Below are 18,293 nucleotides of genomic sequence, written 5' to 3' on the forward strand. Positions count from 1 at the left end.
AATTTGTTGCAGGGTGCTTCCCGCGACCAGTCGCATGTGCAACAGGAGGCGGACGAACTGCGTCGCTTCCTGGTGGAGAAGACCACCGAGTACGAGCCCATGGTCATGATGAGCTCGTTCCCACGCGATTTTGGTGAATATTTACTGGCACGTTCTGAGGTCGATGCACATTTGGCGGCCTACAATCGCTTGAAACAGCTCATTGAGAGCCAGAGCGGATTCCTGCAGGTCTCCCGCCAATCCTGGGAGGAGATTAACGAGCTGTGGCAGCGCCTCCAGTACCAGATGATGTACTGGCTCTGGTTGCTGGATTCGGAGCTGCCCGGCGACTTCGGCACCGTTGGCAAATGGTTAGCCGAAGCAGAGAAACTATTAATGGACAACGATATACCCAATGCAATGAATGAGGAGACGGCCGCAGTGATCAGCAGGAAGCTGGAGGAGCACAAGCTCTTCTTTGCCGACCTGCCGCGCATTTTGGCCATGTTTGATAATGCCAAGCGGTCACCGGTGGCTCAACAGATTCCCCTGGAGCAGTTGCGCAACATGGAGCGTAGACTTCAGGAGGTCGGACCGAAGGCAGCGGAGCGAAGGATACGTTTGAAGTTCCTGGAGCACAAGTGCTGTTTGATTGCCTTCCTCAATCTGGTGGAGAACAAGATGCGCGGATGGACTGGAAAGTATGGTCACGAGGAGAAGGTGGCCCAACAGCTGGAGCAGTACAAGAACTTTGTGTCGCGCAACAAGATCTTCCAGGAGTTCCAAAAGGCCTTTGTCGATATGCAACAGGTGGTGGAGGAGTACAAGCGCGATGGCAATGTGCCGCGCAAGGAGATCAACGACATCGATCGATTCATGTATGAAACCGAGGAGCGCTGGAAGCGCGTCTCCATGGAACTGAAGTGCTGTCAGAACTCCCTGGAGGAAGTGGTCAACTGCTGGCGCAGCTGGAACCAATTGGCCCCCACCTGCGAGGAGTGGCTGCAGCTGGCCGAGCAAAAGGTCAACCAAAGCGAGGATGAGCGTTTGGACTTCTTTCAGGATATACCCGTTTGGAAGGACAAGTTTGATGCCCTCGCTAGCTCGGCTAACTATCTGATTGCCTCCTGCGAGGAGCCCATTGCCCAGCAATTGCGTCAGCGACATGGAGCTCTCTCTGAGCGATTCGAGCGTCTGTTTGCCAACACCAAGCAGTACATGCATGCTGGTGACATTATCCGATCCCGACAGGAGTACAAGTCGGGCATAGAACAACTGTCCAGATGGCTGCGAGGAGCCGAAAGCGTTCTAGACCAGCGACAAGTTCTGGGCAACAGTGAACAAGTCAAGGAGTACGGCCAGCAGTTGCAGCAATTGGCCAGCGAAATCGATGACAACGAAGAGCTGTTCAAAACCATCAGCAGGAACTTCCAATCGCTGATCCAAGACCTTTCCCGCGATGAGGTGGATAAGATGATGAAGCTACTCAAGCAAGAGAAGGAATCTCTGGTGCGCATACGTGCACAATTGCCTGCCAAGCTGCATCTGTTCCACCAGCTTCAGATCCAACAGGAATCCCTGGAGGCTGGACAAAAAGAGATTCACCAGTGGCTGAGTGAGGCTGAGCAGCTTCTGGGAACCCACAATCTCTCCGGAGGCCGTGATGCCATCAATGAGCAATTGCACAAACACAAGACCTACTTCTCGCGCACTGTCTACTACCGATCCATGCTGGAGAGCAAGAACAAGGTGTTCCAGAATCTCTTGAAGGCTGTATCCTCCGATGATAAGATCGATACTGCTCCTGCTTCCCAGCAAATGCAGCAGCTGAACGAGCGTTTCAACTATGTGATTCAAAATGCCCAGCAATGGGAACAGCGCTTGGATTCGGCAGCCGGTGGATGGAGTAACTTCAAGGACAACGAACGTGTGGTCAGCGAATGGCTAACCCAAGCTGAATCCATGTTGGTGGAGAAGCACATCGAATCGAAGACGACAATCGAGACACAGAAGTACTTCTTTGAGCAGGTCAACGATCGCTGGATGAATGACCTGGTGCAGTCGGCTCAACAACTTCTGACCACATTGCCCGCCCAGGAGCAACCTGCTGTGGTGCACAGTGTGGAGCAGTTGCAGTCCCGCTGGAAGAATGTATTGTCCCAGGCTCCTTTGCATCTATTGAAACTGGAATTTAGACTGGATGAGAACGCATTCTATCAATCTCTGAAGGATGTAGAGAAGGAGTTGCAGCTGGAGCAGCAGGCCCTCAATCGCAATGAGGATGTGGACTCCATACTCCAGCGTAACCAGCAGTTCCTTCTGCAACAGGATGTCGTTCCTCGCCTGGAGCGATGCCTCCAGAACATGCAACGTTTGGCTCAGGCCCACAGGCAACAGCAGCCCGGTGACATTAGTCTGGATCAGGCCTACGACAATGCCAAGTCGCAGTGGCAACTGTTGTCCAACAAATTGGGCGACATGCGTCAGACTCTCCAGCAAATCCCGGCCCAATGGCAGGGCTATCATCTGAAGTTCAACGACATGGTCGATTGGATGAACGGCGTGGATCAGAGCCTTAAGAATATTGTGAACGAAGTGAATACCATGGAGGAATTCGAAAAGGAGAAGGTGGTCTTCCAGGTGAGCTAGTAATAATGATCTATAAACATTCCATTTCGATCACCTATAAATAATAAATAAATAAATAATCCTCTCATTACCCATCATGCATTGCCCTGAAGCTGAGGGAGCTAGTGGTAACTAATATGCTTCTATATATATCTCCTATGTTTATTTCAATTTTTTATAAGCCATGGCTAATTAATTATTAATTATCTTAAAACAGAAAATCTGCCAAGATGCTGACAACAAACGCGAGGACATGAAATGGTTGGTCAAGACCTTGGACTCTCTGCTTAGTTACGCCACCGAAGATGAGGCCAATCTGGAGCAGAAGAAGCTGGAGGATCTGATCGCCCGCTACAAAAACCTTATCCCAACGATTGAAATCACGATGGTCAAGACGGAAGTCTTCTCAAAGTGCTACACTTACCGCCGAGAAGTGCACGAGGTTGTGTGTCTGCTGAGCAAGGTCAAGGATCAGACTGCCAATATACCAGCTCCCGATAGTCTGGATCGTGTGAATCGTCTGATTGAGGAGCAGCAGTATGCCATCAACCAATTGGATCACCAGCGTCCGCATATCATGTCCATGCTGCAAAGAGGACGTGATCTCATCAAGGATGTCCATGCCCCGGCCTTTGTAAATGCCGAGGTCAAGAATCTGGAGACGGGATGGAATCAGGCGTACACAGAGACCTCCGACAAACTGCAGGCCCTCAAGGGCACCCAGGCCGTTTGGAGCGAGTTTGTGGACCAGAAGAACGATATTTTCTCAATGCTTCAAACTGCGGAGACGGAGCTGCGTTCCCTGACACCATTGCAAACCGATCCCAAGAACGTCAGTCAGGATCTGAAGTCCAAGAGAGATCTTAACGTACAACTGCAGCAGGCTTCCCATCAACTGTTGCCTAAGTTGCATGCTCTCAAATCGGAACTGGCTCCTCTGGCCGCACCCGATAAGCGTCCCATCCTCGAGAAGGAAGTGACCGAGGTGGAGAAGATGTTCTTCAACACCATGGAGCACGTAAAGGATCGCGTCGGCTATCTGGAAGACTACAGTGCCAAGTGGAATAACTACAAGACCCGTCTCGCTGAACTGCAGGAATGGGCCAACAAGGTCGCGCCCAAGAATATCGAGGCCCTTCAATCGGAGGACCTCACACCGGAGGAGCGTGTGGTCAAGGTGCAGGCGTTCAAGCGTATCCTTGGGGATCGCATGAAGCAACTGGATCTTCTGGCCGCCGATGCTTCCGAGTTGGCGCCCAAGGAGGGCAACATTGCCGAGGCCAAGCGACTGAAGGGAGAGATTACCAAGCTGCAGGAGGTCCTCAGTGCCATCAATCGCAACGTGGACCATCAGGCACAGGCTGTGCAGGAGGATCTTGTCAACTGGCAGCAGTTCCAGGCCGGTCTGCAGCAAATCAAGCCAGCCGTGGAGCAAAGCGAAGTCAAGGTAAATAATGTAGTTTCTAAGCCCATCTCCCTCGAAGAAGCCGTTGCCATGCAACAGAATGCCCAACAATTCGAGACACAGTGCCAGGAGCAATTGGACAAGCTCCATGGCATATCAAACATCAGTCATAAAATGTTATGTAAGACCAATGCCCCCGACGAATTGGACGCCATGCATTCGCGTTGGACTGCCGTCCATGAGAACGCGAAACAGGCGAGCGCCAAGCTCGAAAAGTTGGTGGCCAATTGGAAGTCATTCGACGCCGATGCCGCCAAGCTCGAGGATTGGGTTGGACAGGGTGAGCAGCAAATGTCCCGCCGTCCAGCTGTCCTCAACACCCCGCACATTGACAAGCTCGAAAAGGAGCTGGTCAAGCTGAAGTCGTTCAACAACGAGATCTCGCAGCAACAGGCCAAACTGGTGACTCTGGGTCAAAATGCCGATCAAATCAGTTTGCACTTGGCTCCTGAAGGAGCAGCCGCTTTGAAGGATCGTGTTAACCAAATGAAGGGCAAGCTACAGAAGCTTTCGGAAGCAACTCGAGGTCACATCAACGAGGTGTCCGACGCCATTATCTCCAGGCAGGATTTCAATGCCAAGTTGGTGAACTTCTCCAACTGGATGGAGCAGCTGCGTAACCAGGTCACTCAGGTGGAGGAGATCAACCCGGAGCGGGTGGAAACCAGTCTCCATGTCATACACGCGCTACTGCAGGAGCATGCCGATAAGAAGCCAAGTTTCAATGCCATATACGATGAAGTTAAGCAATTGGCTTTGGGAGCAACTCCCGAAGAGTCGAATGCCCTGAACGATGCCTACACCGCTTTGGTGGTGAACTATCAGAACCTCGAGACCAACATGCTGCAAAAGAAGGCGGCTCTGGAGAAATGGACAGAGCTGCTGGGCTGGAAGAATGACACCGAATCGCATTTGAACTACCTCAAGCATCAGCTGGACAAGCCGGAAGGACCTGCTGCCGAGGAGCTGTCCAAGGTCATTGATGAGATCGATAATTTGGGTCAGGGTATTGGATACTGGAAGGGTCAGGCTAAGGAGATTGATGAAAACCCGGCCATTCAGTTGAGGGATGCTCTGTCTCGTCGTCCATTGATTGCCACCCAGATTGTGAACGATGTTGAGAATAAACTAGAGAATCTGAAACTGCGCTCGCAGAGCCAGCAACAGCAAATCCAACAGATGACCGTGCGCAAAGATAAGTTCCATGCCCTGGAGCATAACTTTGGACAGGCACTTCAAGAAAATCGGGCTAAGCTAGACGAGATTCTCAGACAGCATCCGACTTTAAATAATATCGATCAAATCATTGCCGATTTGGTCGCTCTGAATGATGCCCTGAAATACCAAGCCGATCTGAAGAATCGCATTCATGACGAAGGTTCATTGCTGATGCGTGAGGATATTGCTAGCATGCCCGCCATTCAGGAGAGCCTACTTATCATGGACAAGAACTACGATTCTCTGCAGAATGAAATAGCTGATCGCATTCAGAAGTACAACCTGATTAGCCAGGCCCTGAGAGAATATGCCGATTCCAAGGACAAGTTCTCCAAGGAACTGAAGAAGGCAGAAGATCTATACAATGCTATACCTCAACAGCCACGCGATGAAACCGAGCTCCATCAAGCTTCCGAGAAGACCAGAAAGACCATGGAGCAGTTGCGTAAGTCGAAGCTCAGTTTGGATGAACTGGAGCGTCGGGGCAACAATGTGGGCAAACTTTTCAGTGCCATTGGAGAACCCATTCCGCAGGAAGTGCCACAGGAGGTCACCGCAGCCAAACAACACTGGCAGGATTTGCACGACAAAACCGCTAAGAATGCGCATGTGTACGAGACGGAAGCTGTTATTTGGTCACAGATCGAGGATGCCAAGAAGGATTTGCTTCCCTGGTTGTCCGAAACGAATCAGGGACTCTGCGATGCTGCGGATAACTCAATTGAAATTGAGTTTGGACCCATGCGTCTGAGCAAGTACCGCACGGAGCTACCTTCGTATCAGGCTCTGAAGGATTCGATAGTGGAGAAAACCAATGATTTGGTTAAGATCAACAAAGGTGCGGAAATTCCCGCTCTATCTGCACTCAACAAACTATTGTCTGAGCAGTTTGCTGAGGTTAACAACAATGCAGATCGCCTAAGTGCCATAACCACCTCGTTCAATGACCAGGAACAAGAGTTGCGCAGGCGTTCGAAGGAAGCTGGCGAACGGGTGAGCAAACTTCGTGAGCAGCTGATCAAATGTGATGACATGTCCGGTGATAATAACAAGATCATGGAGCGTCTTCAGCAATGCCGTGCCCTGCGTGGTGAGCTCGATAATAGTGGAAACGAAATCGACAACATCAAACAAAAGGTTGACGAGCTGCGTAATTTGTACCCAACTTTCAGTGAGTCCATCATACCCAAAGAACTGAACAATGTGCAAAAACGCTATGAGAACGTTGATCTTTACGCCAAGAAGATTGAAAGTTCTCTGCTGCAGTTCCTCAAGAAGTTCCACGCCGATAAGGTGGGCATGCTGAAGCGTATCATTGCCACTCAACGCGAAAAGGTGGCCTGGTGTCAGCCGGAGTCCTCCAGTGACAAATACAATCTGGATGTCAAGAAGTCCTCTCTGCAGGAAGTCAGCAAGAGCATTGATGACTGCAAGGCACGCCATGCCGAGACCCTGAAGTCCTTGGAGATGTTGAAGGCGGTAGAGTCGCCACAGAACCTGGCTGAACTCACCAGCGATGCCGAGTTACTGCGCAAGGATATGCAGGCTCTGCAGGACAGCTTTGACCAAATCAAGGGAATCCTTGACGAGAACGTCGATTTGTGGTCGCAGTATGAGCAATCGAATGAGCAGATTTCCAACTGGCTGCGTGACGTTGAAGGACGCGTTAAGGCAGAAACTAGCAGCCAAGTAAATCTGTCCGAGGTTCCACAGAAGCTTCAAGAATTGTCTATCCTCCAACAGGATGTGTTGGCCCATGAGCCCATTATTAATAACCTCGAGCAGACATCCCAACAGCTAATTGAAAAGAATCCGGAGGCAAGAATTGGCCAGTTTGTCACCCATTTGGTGCAGCGATATCAAGCTGTGTCCAAGGCTTTAACCAGCTACATCGATAAGATCCGTGGTGCTCAGTTATCAAACGCTAACTTTGCCAAGGCCGCCAAGGATTTCAACGAGTGGTTTGGTGATGCCAAGATCGAGTTCCAGGAACTTGCTCGCATGGGATCTCCCGGATCATCCTCTGCCACAGCTCAGCAACTGCAGACCGTCAAGAATTACATCAAGACCTTCGACAATGGTCAGATACTACTGAATAATGCCGTCGATATTGGTGAGGCTTTGTACCCGGTGGTATCGCCCGATAATCGCGAACGTATCCGTGCTGATCTTCGCCAGATGCGTGAGAAGTTCGACTACTTGCGAGATGAGGCCAATGCTTTTATGCAGCAAGTCGAGGGTGTTTTGATTCAAAAGACTTCAATCGAAGAAAGCTACACTCAGGTTTCTCACTATCTTAACGAATCGAAAGCTAAGGTTCCCACCACTGACGAATTGTATCCCACTTTGGCCACCAAAAAAGCTGCCCTCCAGAACTACAAGACCCAGCTGCAGGAGATCACTCTGCACAAGAATGCTTTGAAGCAGTTGCACGACAAGGCTGTCACCCTTTGCGATGATGAGTCCGAGAGAAAGACCGACGAGTCTATCCAGGAGTATAACACGCTATCCAAGAAGATTTCCGATAGGATTACAACAGTGGGAAATCATGTGGTCAAGCATGAAGCGTATGATCAGGTCCTGGAAAAGGCACAAGACTGGCTGAATACCATCAAATCCGAGGCCATTGATATCCTCAACGAGACGACATTTGAAAAGGAAGGCGCCGAGGAGAAACTGCTGGTTGTGGAAAATCTTCTGCAACATAAGCCTGAGGGTGATTCCATTTTCGATACCTGTCACAAGTTATTGGAAACGGTGCTCACACAAACCCATCCCAGTGGCCATCCAGCTCTGCTGAAGGGTTTCGAGGAACCGAAGCAATCTTGGGAGGACTTTATGACTCTTTGTCAGGATTCGTTGGTAAAACTGAAGCAGCTTTGCTCTAAATGGGATGAGTTTGATACAATCATTGAGGAGCTAGACAACTGGATGAAGAATGTCGAGGCGGTGGTTAAGAACCAGAACCTTAAGAGTACGGCGGAAGCCAAGAACGCCCATTTGAAGCAGCTTCAGGATATTTCAAAGGACATCGAACGGCGCGGTGCGGCCATCAATGAGCTAATGGATCAAGGCCGTGAGATTGAGGGTGAAACCGATTTGAACCTTAAGTTGTCGCGCCTGAATACTCGCTATCAGACCCTGAAGAATCTGTGCAAGGAATCGATAGCCAAGTATGTGAACTATGTAAAGGATCACGAAAGCTTCGACAAGGACTTTGATTCATTCAAGCAGAATCTTCAATCTTCAGTCGACGAGCTGGCCAAGACCAATGAAATTGTCGGCGATCAAAGCGTGCTGCAGGATCAGCAAAATAAACTCCGTGAGATGTCCGACAAGCGCATTTTGGATTCCACTCTATTCGAGGGACTCATCGATCGTGGCGAGAAACTCTATGGTCACACCAGCCCCGAAGGCCGTGAAATCATTCGCCAGCAATTGCGTGCCCTGCGAACCCTTTGGGACAACTATACCGATGATTTGAACTCGGCGACGCAAAAGATCGATCAGTGTTTGCTGCAGTTTAACGAGTTCAGCATTGCCCAGGATCAGCTTACCAAGTGGCTGAAGGATGTGGACAAGGCCATGCAGAGTCACACTGAACCCAAGACGACGCTGCAGGAGAAGCGTGCTCAACTGCAGAACCACAAGCTGCTCCATCAGGAGATCACCACACACAATGTTCTGGTTGATAATGTCTGCGACAAGGCACAAATACTGGTCGACCAGATCAAGGATAACTCGTTGAATGTGTACTTGACCTCGATCAAACAGCTTTTCCAGAGCATAGTCCAGAAGTCGGATGAAATTTTGCACAATCTGGATGATTGTGTTCAGAAGCACAATGAATTAAACAACGCTCTGTCCTCGGCCAAAACTTGGATTTCGAATGAGAAGGCCAAATTGCTGGAGTGCGACGATGCTTATGGTGAGAAGGCAGACATTAAGCGAAAGATTGAAACTTTGGGACAATTGGCTCAGAACAAGCCACAGGCAATGAAAATAATCAGCGACATCCGTGATCTCTTTGAGAAAGTGAAGGCAACGACCTCCGAAAAGGGTAACGAAGTGCTGGACAAGGAGATCGAGGAATTGGAGACCACCATGAAGAGTCACTTTGATGACATCGAGGGCATTGAAGGCAAACAGAAGGATGTGCTTGCCCAGTGGGACAAGTTTGAAAAGGCGTTGGAGGAACTTACCAAGTGGTGCCGCAGTGCAGAGGCAGTGTTCCGCGAACAGCAGCTGCAGTCCACGCTCCATGAGAAAGTGGAGCAGCTGGAGAAGTACAAGATTCAAAGGGAGTTGATACTCCAGAAGGAGAAGGAGATCGATGCCTTCGGAGATGCTGCCCACGCTCTGCTTAACAACTGTGGAGCCGATCGTCTAAAGACTTTAACCACTCAGATCACCAATCGGTATCAGCTGCTTCAAGTCCTTAGCAAGGAGGTTGTTAACCGCTGGTCAAATCTGGTCGATGATCACCAGTTCTACCAGGATAAGTACAACGAGGTGGATTTGTGGCTGCAACCCATCGAATCGCAGATGGCGAAGGTCCTTTTGGATGAGCCAACCCAGAGTTCTAACATTTTGCAAGTGCTGTTGTCTGAAAAGGAGCAAGCGGAGAGCTTATTTGCTGCTCTAAATGCAGCTGGAGAAAAGGCTCTTCCAGAGACATCCACTCAGGGTAGGGAGAAGATCCGTAAGGACCTGCGCGATATCCGCGATCGTTGGGACAAACTGGACGAGGGCATTCGCAACCTGGAAAAACGCCAGGAAGCGCAGGGAGTTCAGCTCTCCAGCTACCAGGATATTCTTAATCAAACCGTCAACTGGTTGGATCAAGTGGAGAAACTGATCCACAATGAGAACCCTGCTAGCTGGACCAGTGCCCAAGAAATTCGCTCCAAGTTGTACAAGTACAAGGCCACCAACCAAGACATCAACTCGCATAAACGCATAGTCGAGGCTGTGAATGAAAAGGCAGCAGCTCTTCTGGGCAGCGCCGCTCCAGCCAATGCGGATGAGATCTCCAAGGCGGTGGCTGAGGTGAACAAGCGATATGATCAAGTGGGCCAGGACTGTGCCAAGTTAGTTGCCGATCTGGATGGAGCTTTCGATGTGTACCAGCAGTTCAGTGAGCTGCAGAAGGCTCAACAGGACTACCAGAAGAATCTTTGGGATCGTCTTACCGGCTACTCGGACTACTCAGGCAATAAGGCAGCTCTGCAAGCTCGCCTTCAAAAGATCAACGAGATCCAAGATGCTTTGCCGGAGGGTGTGGCCAAACTCAAGTCCCTGGAGGATCACATTGAGCAACAGGCCAGTAATATACCAGCCCGATCCAAGGAGGTAATGGCACGTGATCTGGCCAACTTGCATGCCGATTTCGAGAAGTTTGGAGCTTCGTTGAGCGACGTAAAGAGTGGACTAGAGAATCGTCTACAACAATGGAATGATTACGAAATCAACTTAGATCGACTGATCACTTGGTTGGGCGAGGCTGAGAATTCCCTCAAGAACTACAATCTGAAATCCTCGTTTGAGGAGAAGGAAGAACAGCTGAACGGTTTCCAATCCTTGGCTCAGAATTTGCGTCAAAACGAAGCTGACTTTGACAAGGTGAAGGACGACACCTCAGAGTTGGTCCAGAGTTCTGGTGAAACAAGGATTGCTGTCAATGTGCAACAGGTTTCCTCCCGCTTCCAATCGATACAGGCTACAGCTAAGGAGATTCTCAAGAAGTGCGAGCAAGCTGTCCAGGATCATGGTCATTTCAATGACAAGTATAAGCAGTGCGCCGACTGGTTGGCAAATGCTCAGGCCCGTTACGATGATTGCTGTGACTTGTCCACGGTGGCATCTCGAGACGATCTTCTCAAGAAACAAGTGGTCATCCAGGAGCTTCTGGCCCAGCAGCCAACAGCTACTCAGCTTCTAAATAGCACCGTTGAGCTGGGCGAGAAGTGCTATGGGTCCACAGCAACCGAAGGACGCGAGGCCATTCGTAGTCAACTGGATGATCTGACATTCGATCAGTTGTTCGACAACATTGCCATCACTGCAAGAAAGATTCAGGATAAGATCGCCAAGTGGTCTGGCTTTGATGAGATCGCTGACAGCTTGAAGAGCTGGTTGGATGAAACGGAGAATGCCCTTCCAGCTGATATTGAGCTGAAAACGACTCTGGATGAGAAACGCAATAAACTGCAAACCTATCGTGACATCTTGAACGACATCAACAATCATCAGGTGGAGTTGGGTAATCTTCAGGAGATTGCCGCCAATCTGCCAGAGAAAACAGAGCTTGTGGACCAAATCATAAAGGATATCTCTGACCGCTTTGGAAAGCTGCAAAAACGTGCCCAGAACTACGTGGAGCGTTACGAGGGTATTGTGAGTGCACATCAACAGTACTCCAAGGCTGTTATGGATGCTCAAGAGTTTATCGATGCTACCCTGAATACGGTTCACTATTGGGGCGATCTGGATCTGGAACAAATCTCACTGCACACGAACCTCGACCGCCTAAAGAATCTGAAGGCCAGTTTGGCCGATGAGTTCCCACGCGTTGATCAAGTTAGGGCTTTGGGCGAGAAGGTTATTCCGGGTACGGTGGATGTGGGACAGGTAAACATTAAGTCCCAGATCGACACCACCCAGCAAGAATGGGAAAGCCTACTGACCACAATCAGCTCCACAATTGAAGCTATCGAAGCTCGCCTACAGCATTGGTCGGAGTACGAGCAATTACGTGACCAGTGTTTGGCTTGGATTCGAGATACGGATAACAACCTTCATGCTATCGATCTGAAGGAGGATCTGCCGAAAAAGCGTGCACAGTTGGATGCACTGAAGGCCCTCCAAGGAGATGTACGCGCCAAGGAATTAGAGGTGGATAATGTCACGGAGAAGGCCCAAACCCTTCTGAAGGGTCCCAGCAGCAATCGTGCCTCGGGTCCTGAGTTGGTAACCAAGTACCAGCAGATCTTCCACAAGGTCAAGGAGCTCAACAACCGTTGGCAACAGTATGTTACCTCACACGAAGATTTTGATAACGCTATCTCTGATTGCTCCTCTTGGATCAATGAGATCAAAGAAAAATTGGACTATTGCTCCGACATGTCATCTATGAGTCCAAAAGAACTGGATAAGAAACTGGCCACTATTCAGGATGTTATCTTGCTAAAGGACGAAGGTTCTGCTCGTGTTTTGAAGATCTTAGAGCAGGCCCAGCATGTTTTGGCTAACACAGCGCCCGGAGGTCACGAAGCCATCAATAAGGAACTCACAGATCTCCAGGATCTCTGGTCCGGAATCGCTCTGCGCATCATGGATGTTAAGTCAAATCTGGATGACTCAATTACTCAATGGTCTGGTTTCCTGGATCAAGTGCAAAATGTTCGCAAGTTTAATGAGTGGTTGGATGGTCAGGTTAAGGAGTTGAGTGAGCATCAAACAACCATGACAGAGAAACGAGCACAATTGGATCGGGTAAAATCTACGGAGGAGAAGGTGCGCGTCGAGAAGATTGATGTGGATGCACTCAAGATCCAAGCCAAGGAAATGATTGCCAGTGGTCAACAGAGTCAGGCGGCCTTCCAGGCGCAAAAAGTTCTGGATACATTCGACGAGCTCTTTGCCAAGACCCAGAAATTGTTGTCGCATCGTCAAGATCAGTACAGGGATCATCGATTGTTCAAGGAGGCCTACGATGATTTGGTTAGCTGGATTGGACGAGCCCGCGAGAAATTCCCTTCGTTGAAGCAGAGCAGCTTAAGCGATAAATTGGCCATTGAAAACGCTGTCCAAGCTACGGAAGCTCTTCTCAACAAGCAGGCACAGGGTGAACTCCTCGTGGAGCACTTGGTCCACACTGGAGAGGTGGTGCTGGCCAGTACATCTGCTCAAGGTCAGGAAATCATTAGGAATGATATTCGTGCCCTGCGCGACAGCTTCGAGGGCTTGTTCCGTGAAATCAACCAGCAGAAGGAGAACCTTGAGGTGACCATGGTTCAGTGGCGAGCCTATAAGGAGGAATATGAACGTCTGATGGAATGGCTTCAACAGATCGACATCCTTGTGAAGAACCACAAACTGAACCTGTGCCCCAACCTACCCGAAAAGGAAAAACAGGTGGCTGATATGAAGGAAGTAATGTCCCGTCTCGAGAAAGGCAAAGATGACATCGATAAGTTTAATGCTTCGGCTGCCAGTCTGCTAAAGTCCCATTTGGATACTTATGTGAACAATCAGCTAAGGCACTTGAGCTCCGTGTATCAAGTACAGGTAAATCTGGCCAAGGATGTTCTTAAGAAGGTGGAAACCAACCGCGATCAGCATCGTGAATACGATGCCAATATGAAATCTGCCAAGGATTGGATAGCAAATGCCAAGGCTACAATTCAGTCGGCGGGTGAAGGAGCAGGTTCCAAGGAGGCTCTTCAGCGTCGACTGGAGCAAATTCAGGATCTGATTCGCAACCGTGAGCTTGGCCAGAATTTGGTGCACACCGCTATTAATAATGGCGAAAAGATAATAAGGAACACTCGCTCTGACGGACGTGACGCCATTAATACCGAGATGAAGGAACTGCAAACCGAATGGGATCGACTGGTGAAGAAAATGTCCACAGCCAAGGTGCAGTTGGAGACAAATCTATTGCAATGGGCTGACTACAGTTCCAGCTACTCTCAGCTGCAGCAATGGATTACTGACCGGGAGGCCAAGTTGCAGCAGGCTTGTGAACAGAAGATCGTTAAGTCCAAGAGGGGTCAACCTGGTCTCAGCAGTGGATTGAGCGAACGCAAGGCCAATCTTCGCCAGACGAACAACATTGTCCAGGATATTGTGTCATTTGAGCCCATGATTCAGTCGGTTACGTCCAAGGCTTCGGTTCTTCAGCAGGGTGCTCCGGGCACTGAAATCTCCGATAAGTACGAGAATCTTACCAAGCAAGCTAAGGACTTGTACGAGAAACAGAAGAACACCATCGAAAGCTATCAGTCCTTGATTGACGCGGGCAATGAATTTGCCACATGGCTGAGAAATGCCAAGGAACGATTGAGCAAATGCTCTGAACCCACGGGCGATAAACAAGCTCTGGCCGAGAAGACCCACCAGCTGAAGATTCTGCAGGGTGAGCTGCCGGAAGGCGCCCAAAAACTTAAGAATGCTCTGGAACAGGGCGAGATCGCTTGTCGCAGTGCCGAGCCCGAGGATTGTGAGATTATCGAGCAGGAAGTGGCTCTGCTTCAAGAAGAATTCGATGCCTACAGGGAAGCTCTTAATAAGGCCAAGGATTATCTGGAAGTGGGTATTGTCAAGTGGTCCGACTACCAGGATCAGTACACCGAAGCTTTGGAGTGGTTAAGTAAGACCGAAGCTTTGGTGCAATCCTACAACAAACTGCAGGATAGTTTGATCCAGAAGAAGGTTGTTCTCGAGCAATTCCAGGGTCATCTGCAGACCCTATTCGACTGGCAGAAGACTCTGGATGATCTGAACATGAAGGCACAGGTTCTACTGGAGACTTGCTCCGATACAAGAATCAGCAATGCTATTATGCAACTGACCACCAAATACAATGCTCTACTAACTTTGGCCAAGGAGGTTATGCGTCGCCTGGAGATGCACTACCAGGAGCATCAGCAGCATCACAGTCTGTACGAGGAGTGCCAATCATGGATTGAGAAGACTCGTGAGAAGCTTTCCGAGTGCGAACAAATTCCCGGAACTCTTAACGAGGTTCAAATCAAATTGAATACCGTAAAGAATCTTCGCCAAGGTTTTGAAACCGGTCAGAATAAACTGCGTTATCTTTTGGAGCTCAAGGAGAAGGTGATAATGAACACCGAACAAAATGGTGCAGCCAAGATTCAGGAAGATACCGAAGCCTTAAAGCAGGACTTTGACAAACTGTTGGTGGATCTGAACGATGTTCGCCAGAAATTGGCCAATCGTCTTGCCCAGCTGGAGGAGATCTTTAAGCTGTACAAGATCCTGATTGAATGGCTGGAGGATGTGGAACCGAGTGTCAAGACCAGTGATGAGTTCCTGAATGACTTGAGTGAGAAGCGAGCGGCGCTGGAGAAGTTCCGCGTCATTCAGCGTGATATCAATGGCCACAATGATATTGTGGAAAAGATCAATCAGCGTCTTAAGGAGGACAACAGTTTGGATCTTAAGGACTTCCAGCCCGGCTTGACCAAATTCGATGACCTGCAGACCCAGGTGAATAAAATCATCGAGTCGCTGGAGAACCAGGTAAACAGCCACGAGAAATACAAGCAGGCCTACAATGAGCTGCAAGATTGGCTGCGACGCACTCGCATTGAGGTGGAGCAGTGTGCCGACTGCCATGGCGAGAAGGATCAAGTGGAGAGTCGTCTGAATCGATTGGGAGATATACAATCATCATCTCTGGAGGGCAAAGCCCTTCTTGAAGCTTGTGAAGAGCTGAGTCAGGCTGTGATTGCCACCAGCGGAAGTGAAGGCCAGGACAATGTGGCCCAGGAGATTAAGCATCTCACCTCGGAGTGGGAGACCCTCCAAACGATATCCCGCGATGCTCGCAGCAGCTTAGAATCCTGCTTGGCCGCCTGGCAGACCTTCCTGCAGAAGTTCAACAAGATCAACCTTTGGATCGAAACGATGAACAAGCGCGTTACCAAATCCCAGGAAGGCGAGAACAAGACACCCGAAGATTTGGTTAATGCCAAGGTAAGAACTCTTCGTCAAGTCGAGATCTCGCAACTGTCGCACGCACCTCTAACCAAAAGAAAAGTAGTAAAAATGTAATCAAATATAAACATAGCCAAAGCGTGCACTTTAAGTAGAACTCACCGACAACAAAATTTGTATCTAAATATCTCGTACCGTGAGAAATTAAATCATGTACTAAACCCTCACTAATCACTACTGCTAACTTTTCAGCTAATCACCTATTTGTATAATCAATTGCAGCTAATCATTTACACAGACACCTGTCTAATGCCTAATTGCTTTATGTGCTATAATTAGCCAATATTAGATCTTGTAACTAAATATTATTTCTTTCTATTAGAAACTGCTTGAGGAAGTGCTGGCCGAGAAGGATAATGTGGAGGATTTGAACGACAACTGTGAGCTTCTCATGGAGCAGAGTGCCTGCACTCGCATTCGTGACCAGACCATCGAAACTCAGGCCAACTACACCAAGCTCCTGACTTCCGCTCAGGGATTGGTTGCCAAGATCGAGAAGAATCTGTCCGATCACACCGAGTTCCTTAACTATAAAAAGGAAATGGACGCCTGGATCGAAAAGGCTCAACAGGTTCTCGACGATTGCTCCACCGATGGCGATGCTGCCATCATTGCCCAAAAACTGGACACGGTCAATGTAAGTTGTTTGCACTTATCATAAAAATATATATATTTTTTTCAGATTTTTATTGTTTTTTATTATATTTTAAATATAATTATAAACATCTTATTCATTTTGCAGTCCTTGGCCTCTCGTCTTCCCGAGGGTCAGCATCTGTTGGCCTTGGTGCAGGATGCCTACTCGAAGGCATCGAACATCACTCCAGAGGATAAGCAAGAGAAGCTGCGGGAGCTGATGACCAAGGTTCGCGAGGATTGGGATGCCCTGGGACTGGCCGTTAAGCAAAAGTTAAGTGACCTGAAGCAGGCGCAGAATCGTTGGAACGATTTTGCTGCCAACAAGGATAAGCTTGAGAAGTGGCTCAATGAAACCGAAACGACACTCAAGGTGGCACCGGAAACCAAGGGTGAACTGAGCGAAATGAAGACCCTGCTGGAACGATACAAGACCCTTTCCAATGAACTGAAACTGAAGGGTAACGAGCTGGAGCAGCTGCAGTCGGAGGCTCGCGACCTGGGCACCGAAGTGGATGCAGTGAATCGCTTGCAATCGCGATGCGACAAGCTCAAGAACGATTGTTCCGCTCACATTACGGCACTGGAACAGGAGATGTTCGATTATAATGCCTACCACCAGAGTCTGCAGGATGTGGAGAAGTGGCTGCTGCAGATATCCTTCCAGTTGATGGCCCACAATTCGCTGTTCATCTCGAATCGTGAACAGACTCAGGAGCAGATTAAACAGCACGAAGCTTTGTTGGTTGAGATTCAAAAGTACCAGACCAATTTGGATGACTTGAATGCCAAGGGTCAGGCGCAGATCAAGCGTTATGAATCCTCAACACCAGCCATTCGTCCTACGGTTGAGTCACAGCTGAAGAATATCCAAGATAGCTATAACTCACTGCTGCAAACGTCAGTGCAGATTAAGAACCGCCTGTTGGAATCGCTGGCCAAGTTCCAGGAGTACGAGGATACTTTGGATAGCATTATGCGTAATCTGGAGACATATGAGCCCATTATTCAGACCGAACTTGATGCTCCGGCTACCAGCTTGGAGTTGGCTCAAAACCAATTGAGGTGTGCCCAGGAAATGCAGAACAAACTGAACAACGAGAAGTCCCGACTGGCAGCTGCCGTTCAGGCCTGTGAGGCAGCTACTGCCTCCATCAGTCGACCAAGTTCTCCACTGGAAACAGCCATGCAGGCTATTCCCGAAAGGGAGCTCATTGTGCGCGCCAAGCTCGAGGATCTGCTGGATCAGGTAGGATAATGTTTAATGCCTTTGCGATGCATTTGTAGAGTTGCGACCACTTTCAATAGTTCAAAGTCAAGCAATTAAAATGAATGGAAGAATCATTTTGTAGATCTATGTTGTTCTATCATATTTTCTTAAAACCTTTTTAGATGTAATCAGTAGAGATTATGCTTGATTTCAAAACCTATTTTCTTTTTTAGATAGCTATTCTTCCATTCTATTATTCTTTTATCACTATTATTTGCTAACCAATGACTTGTTCTTTTTATTAAACCCTTAACCCCACAAACCCAACACTGCCCTAACCCTTGTTGATTTGCCACTCTGCCCGTAAATGTTGTAAATTGCACTACCCACCAAAAAAATGCTATGCCTTGCGCT

At 48.9% G+C, this 18,293-nt stretch overlaps 1 protein-coding gene across 7 annotated transcripts in view; it reads left to right on the top strand.

Moving 5' to 3' along the window:
- Window positions 1–18,293, top strand: part of Msp300 (Muscle-specific protein 300 kDa) — a 106,126-nt gene that overhangs the window by 22,127 nt on the left and 65,706 nt on the right. For 6 of the 7 annotated variants that reach the window (NM_001201767.2, NM_001201768.2, NM_001273160.1 and 3 more), the window contains 4 exons: window positions 13–2,619; window positions 2,825–16,012; window positions 16,356–16,670; window positions 16,776–17,918. In NM_001201767.2, the coding sequence (NP_001188696.1) occupies window positions 13–2,619; window positions 2,825–16,012; window positions 16,356–16,670; window positions 16,776–17,918 (17,253 nt within the window). The remainder of the gene's footprint in view (window positions 1–12; window positions 2,620–2,824; window positions 16,013–16,355; window positions 16,671–16,775; window positions 17,919–18,293) is intronic. The other variant, NM_001273159.1, reaches the window with a different exon arrangement.

This window comes from Drosophila melanogaster, chromosome 2L (genome assembly GCF_000001215.4).
Source record: "Drosophila melanogaster chromosome 2L".
In the NCBI taxonomy this organism is placed as follows: Eukaryota; Metazoa; Arthropoda; class Insecta; order Diptera; family Drosophilidae; genus Drosophila; species Drosophila melanogaster.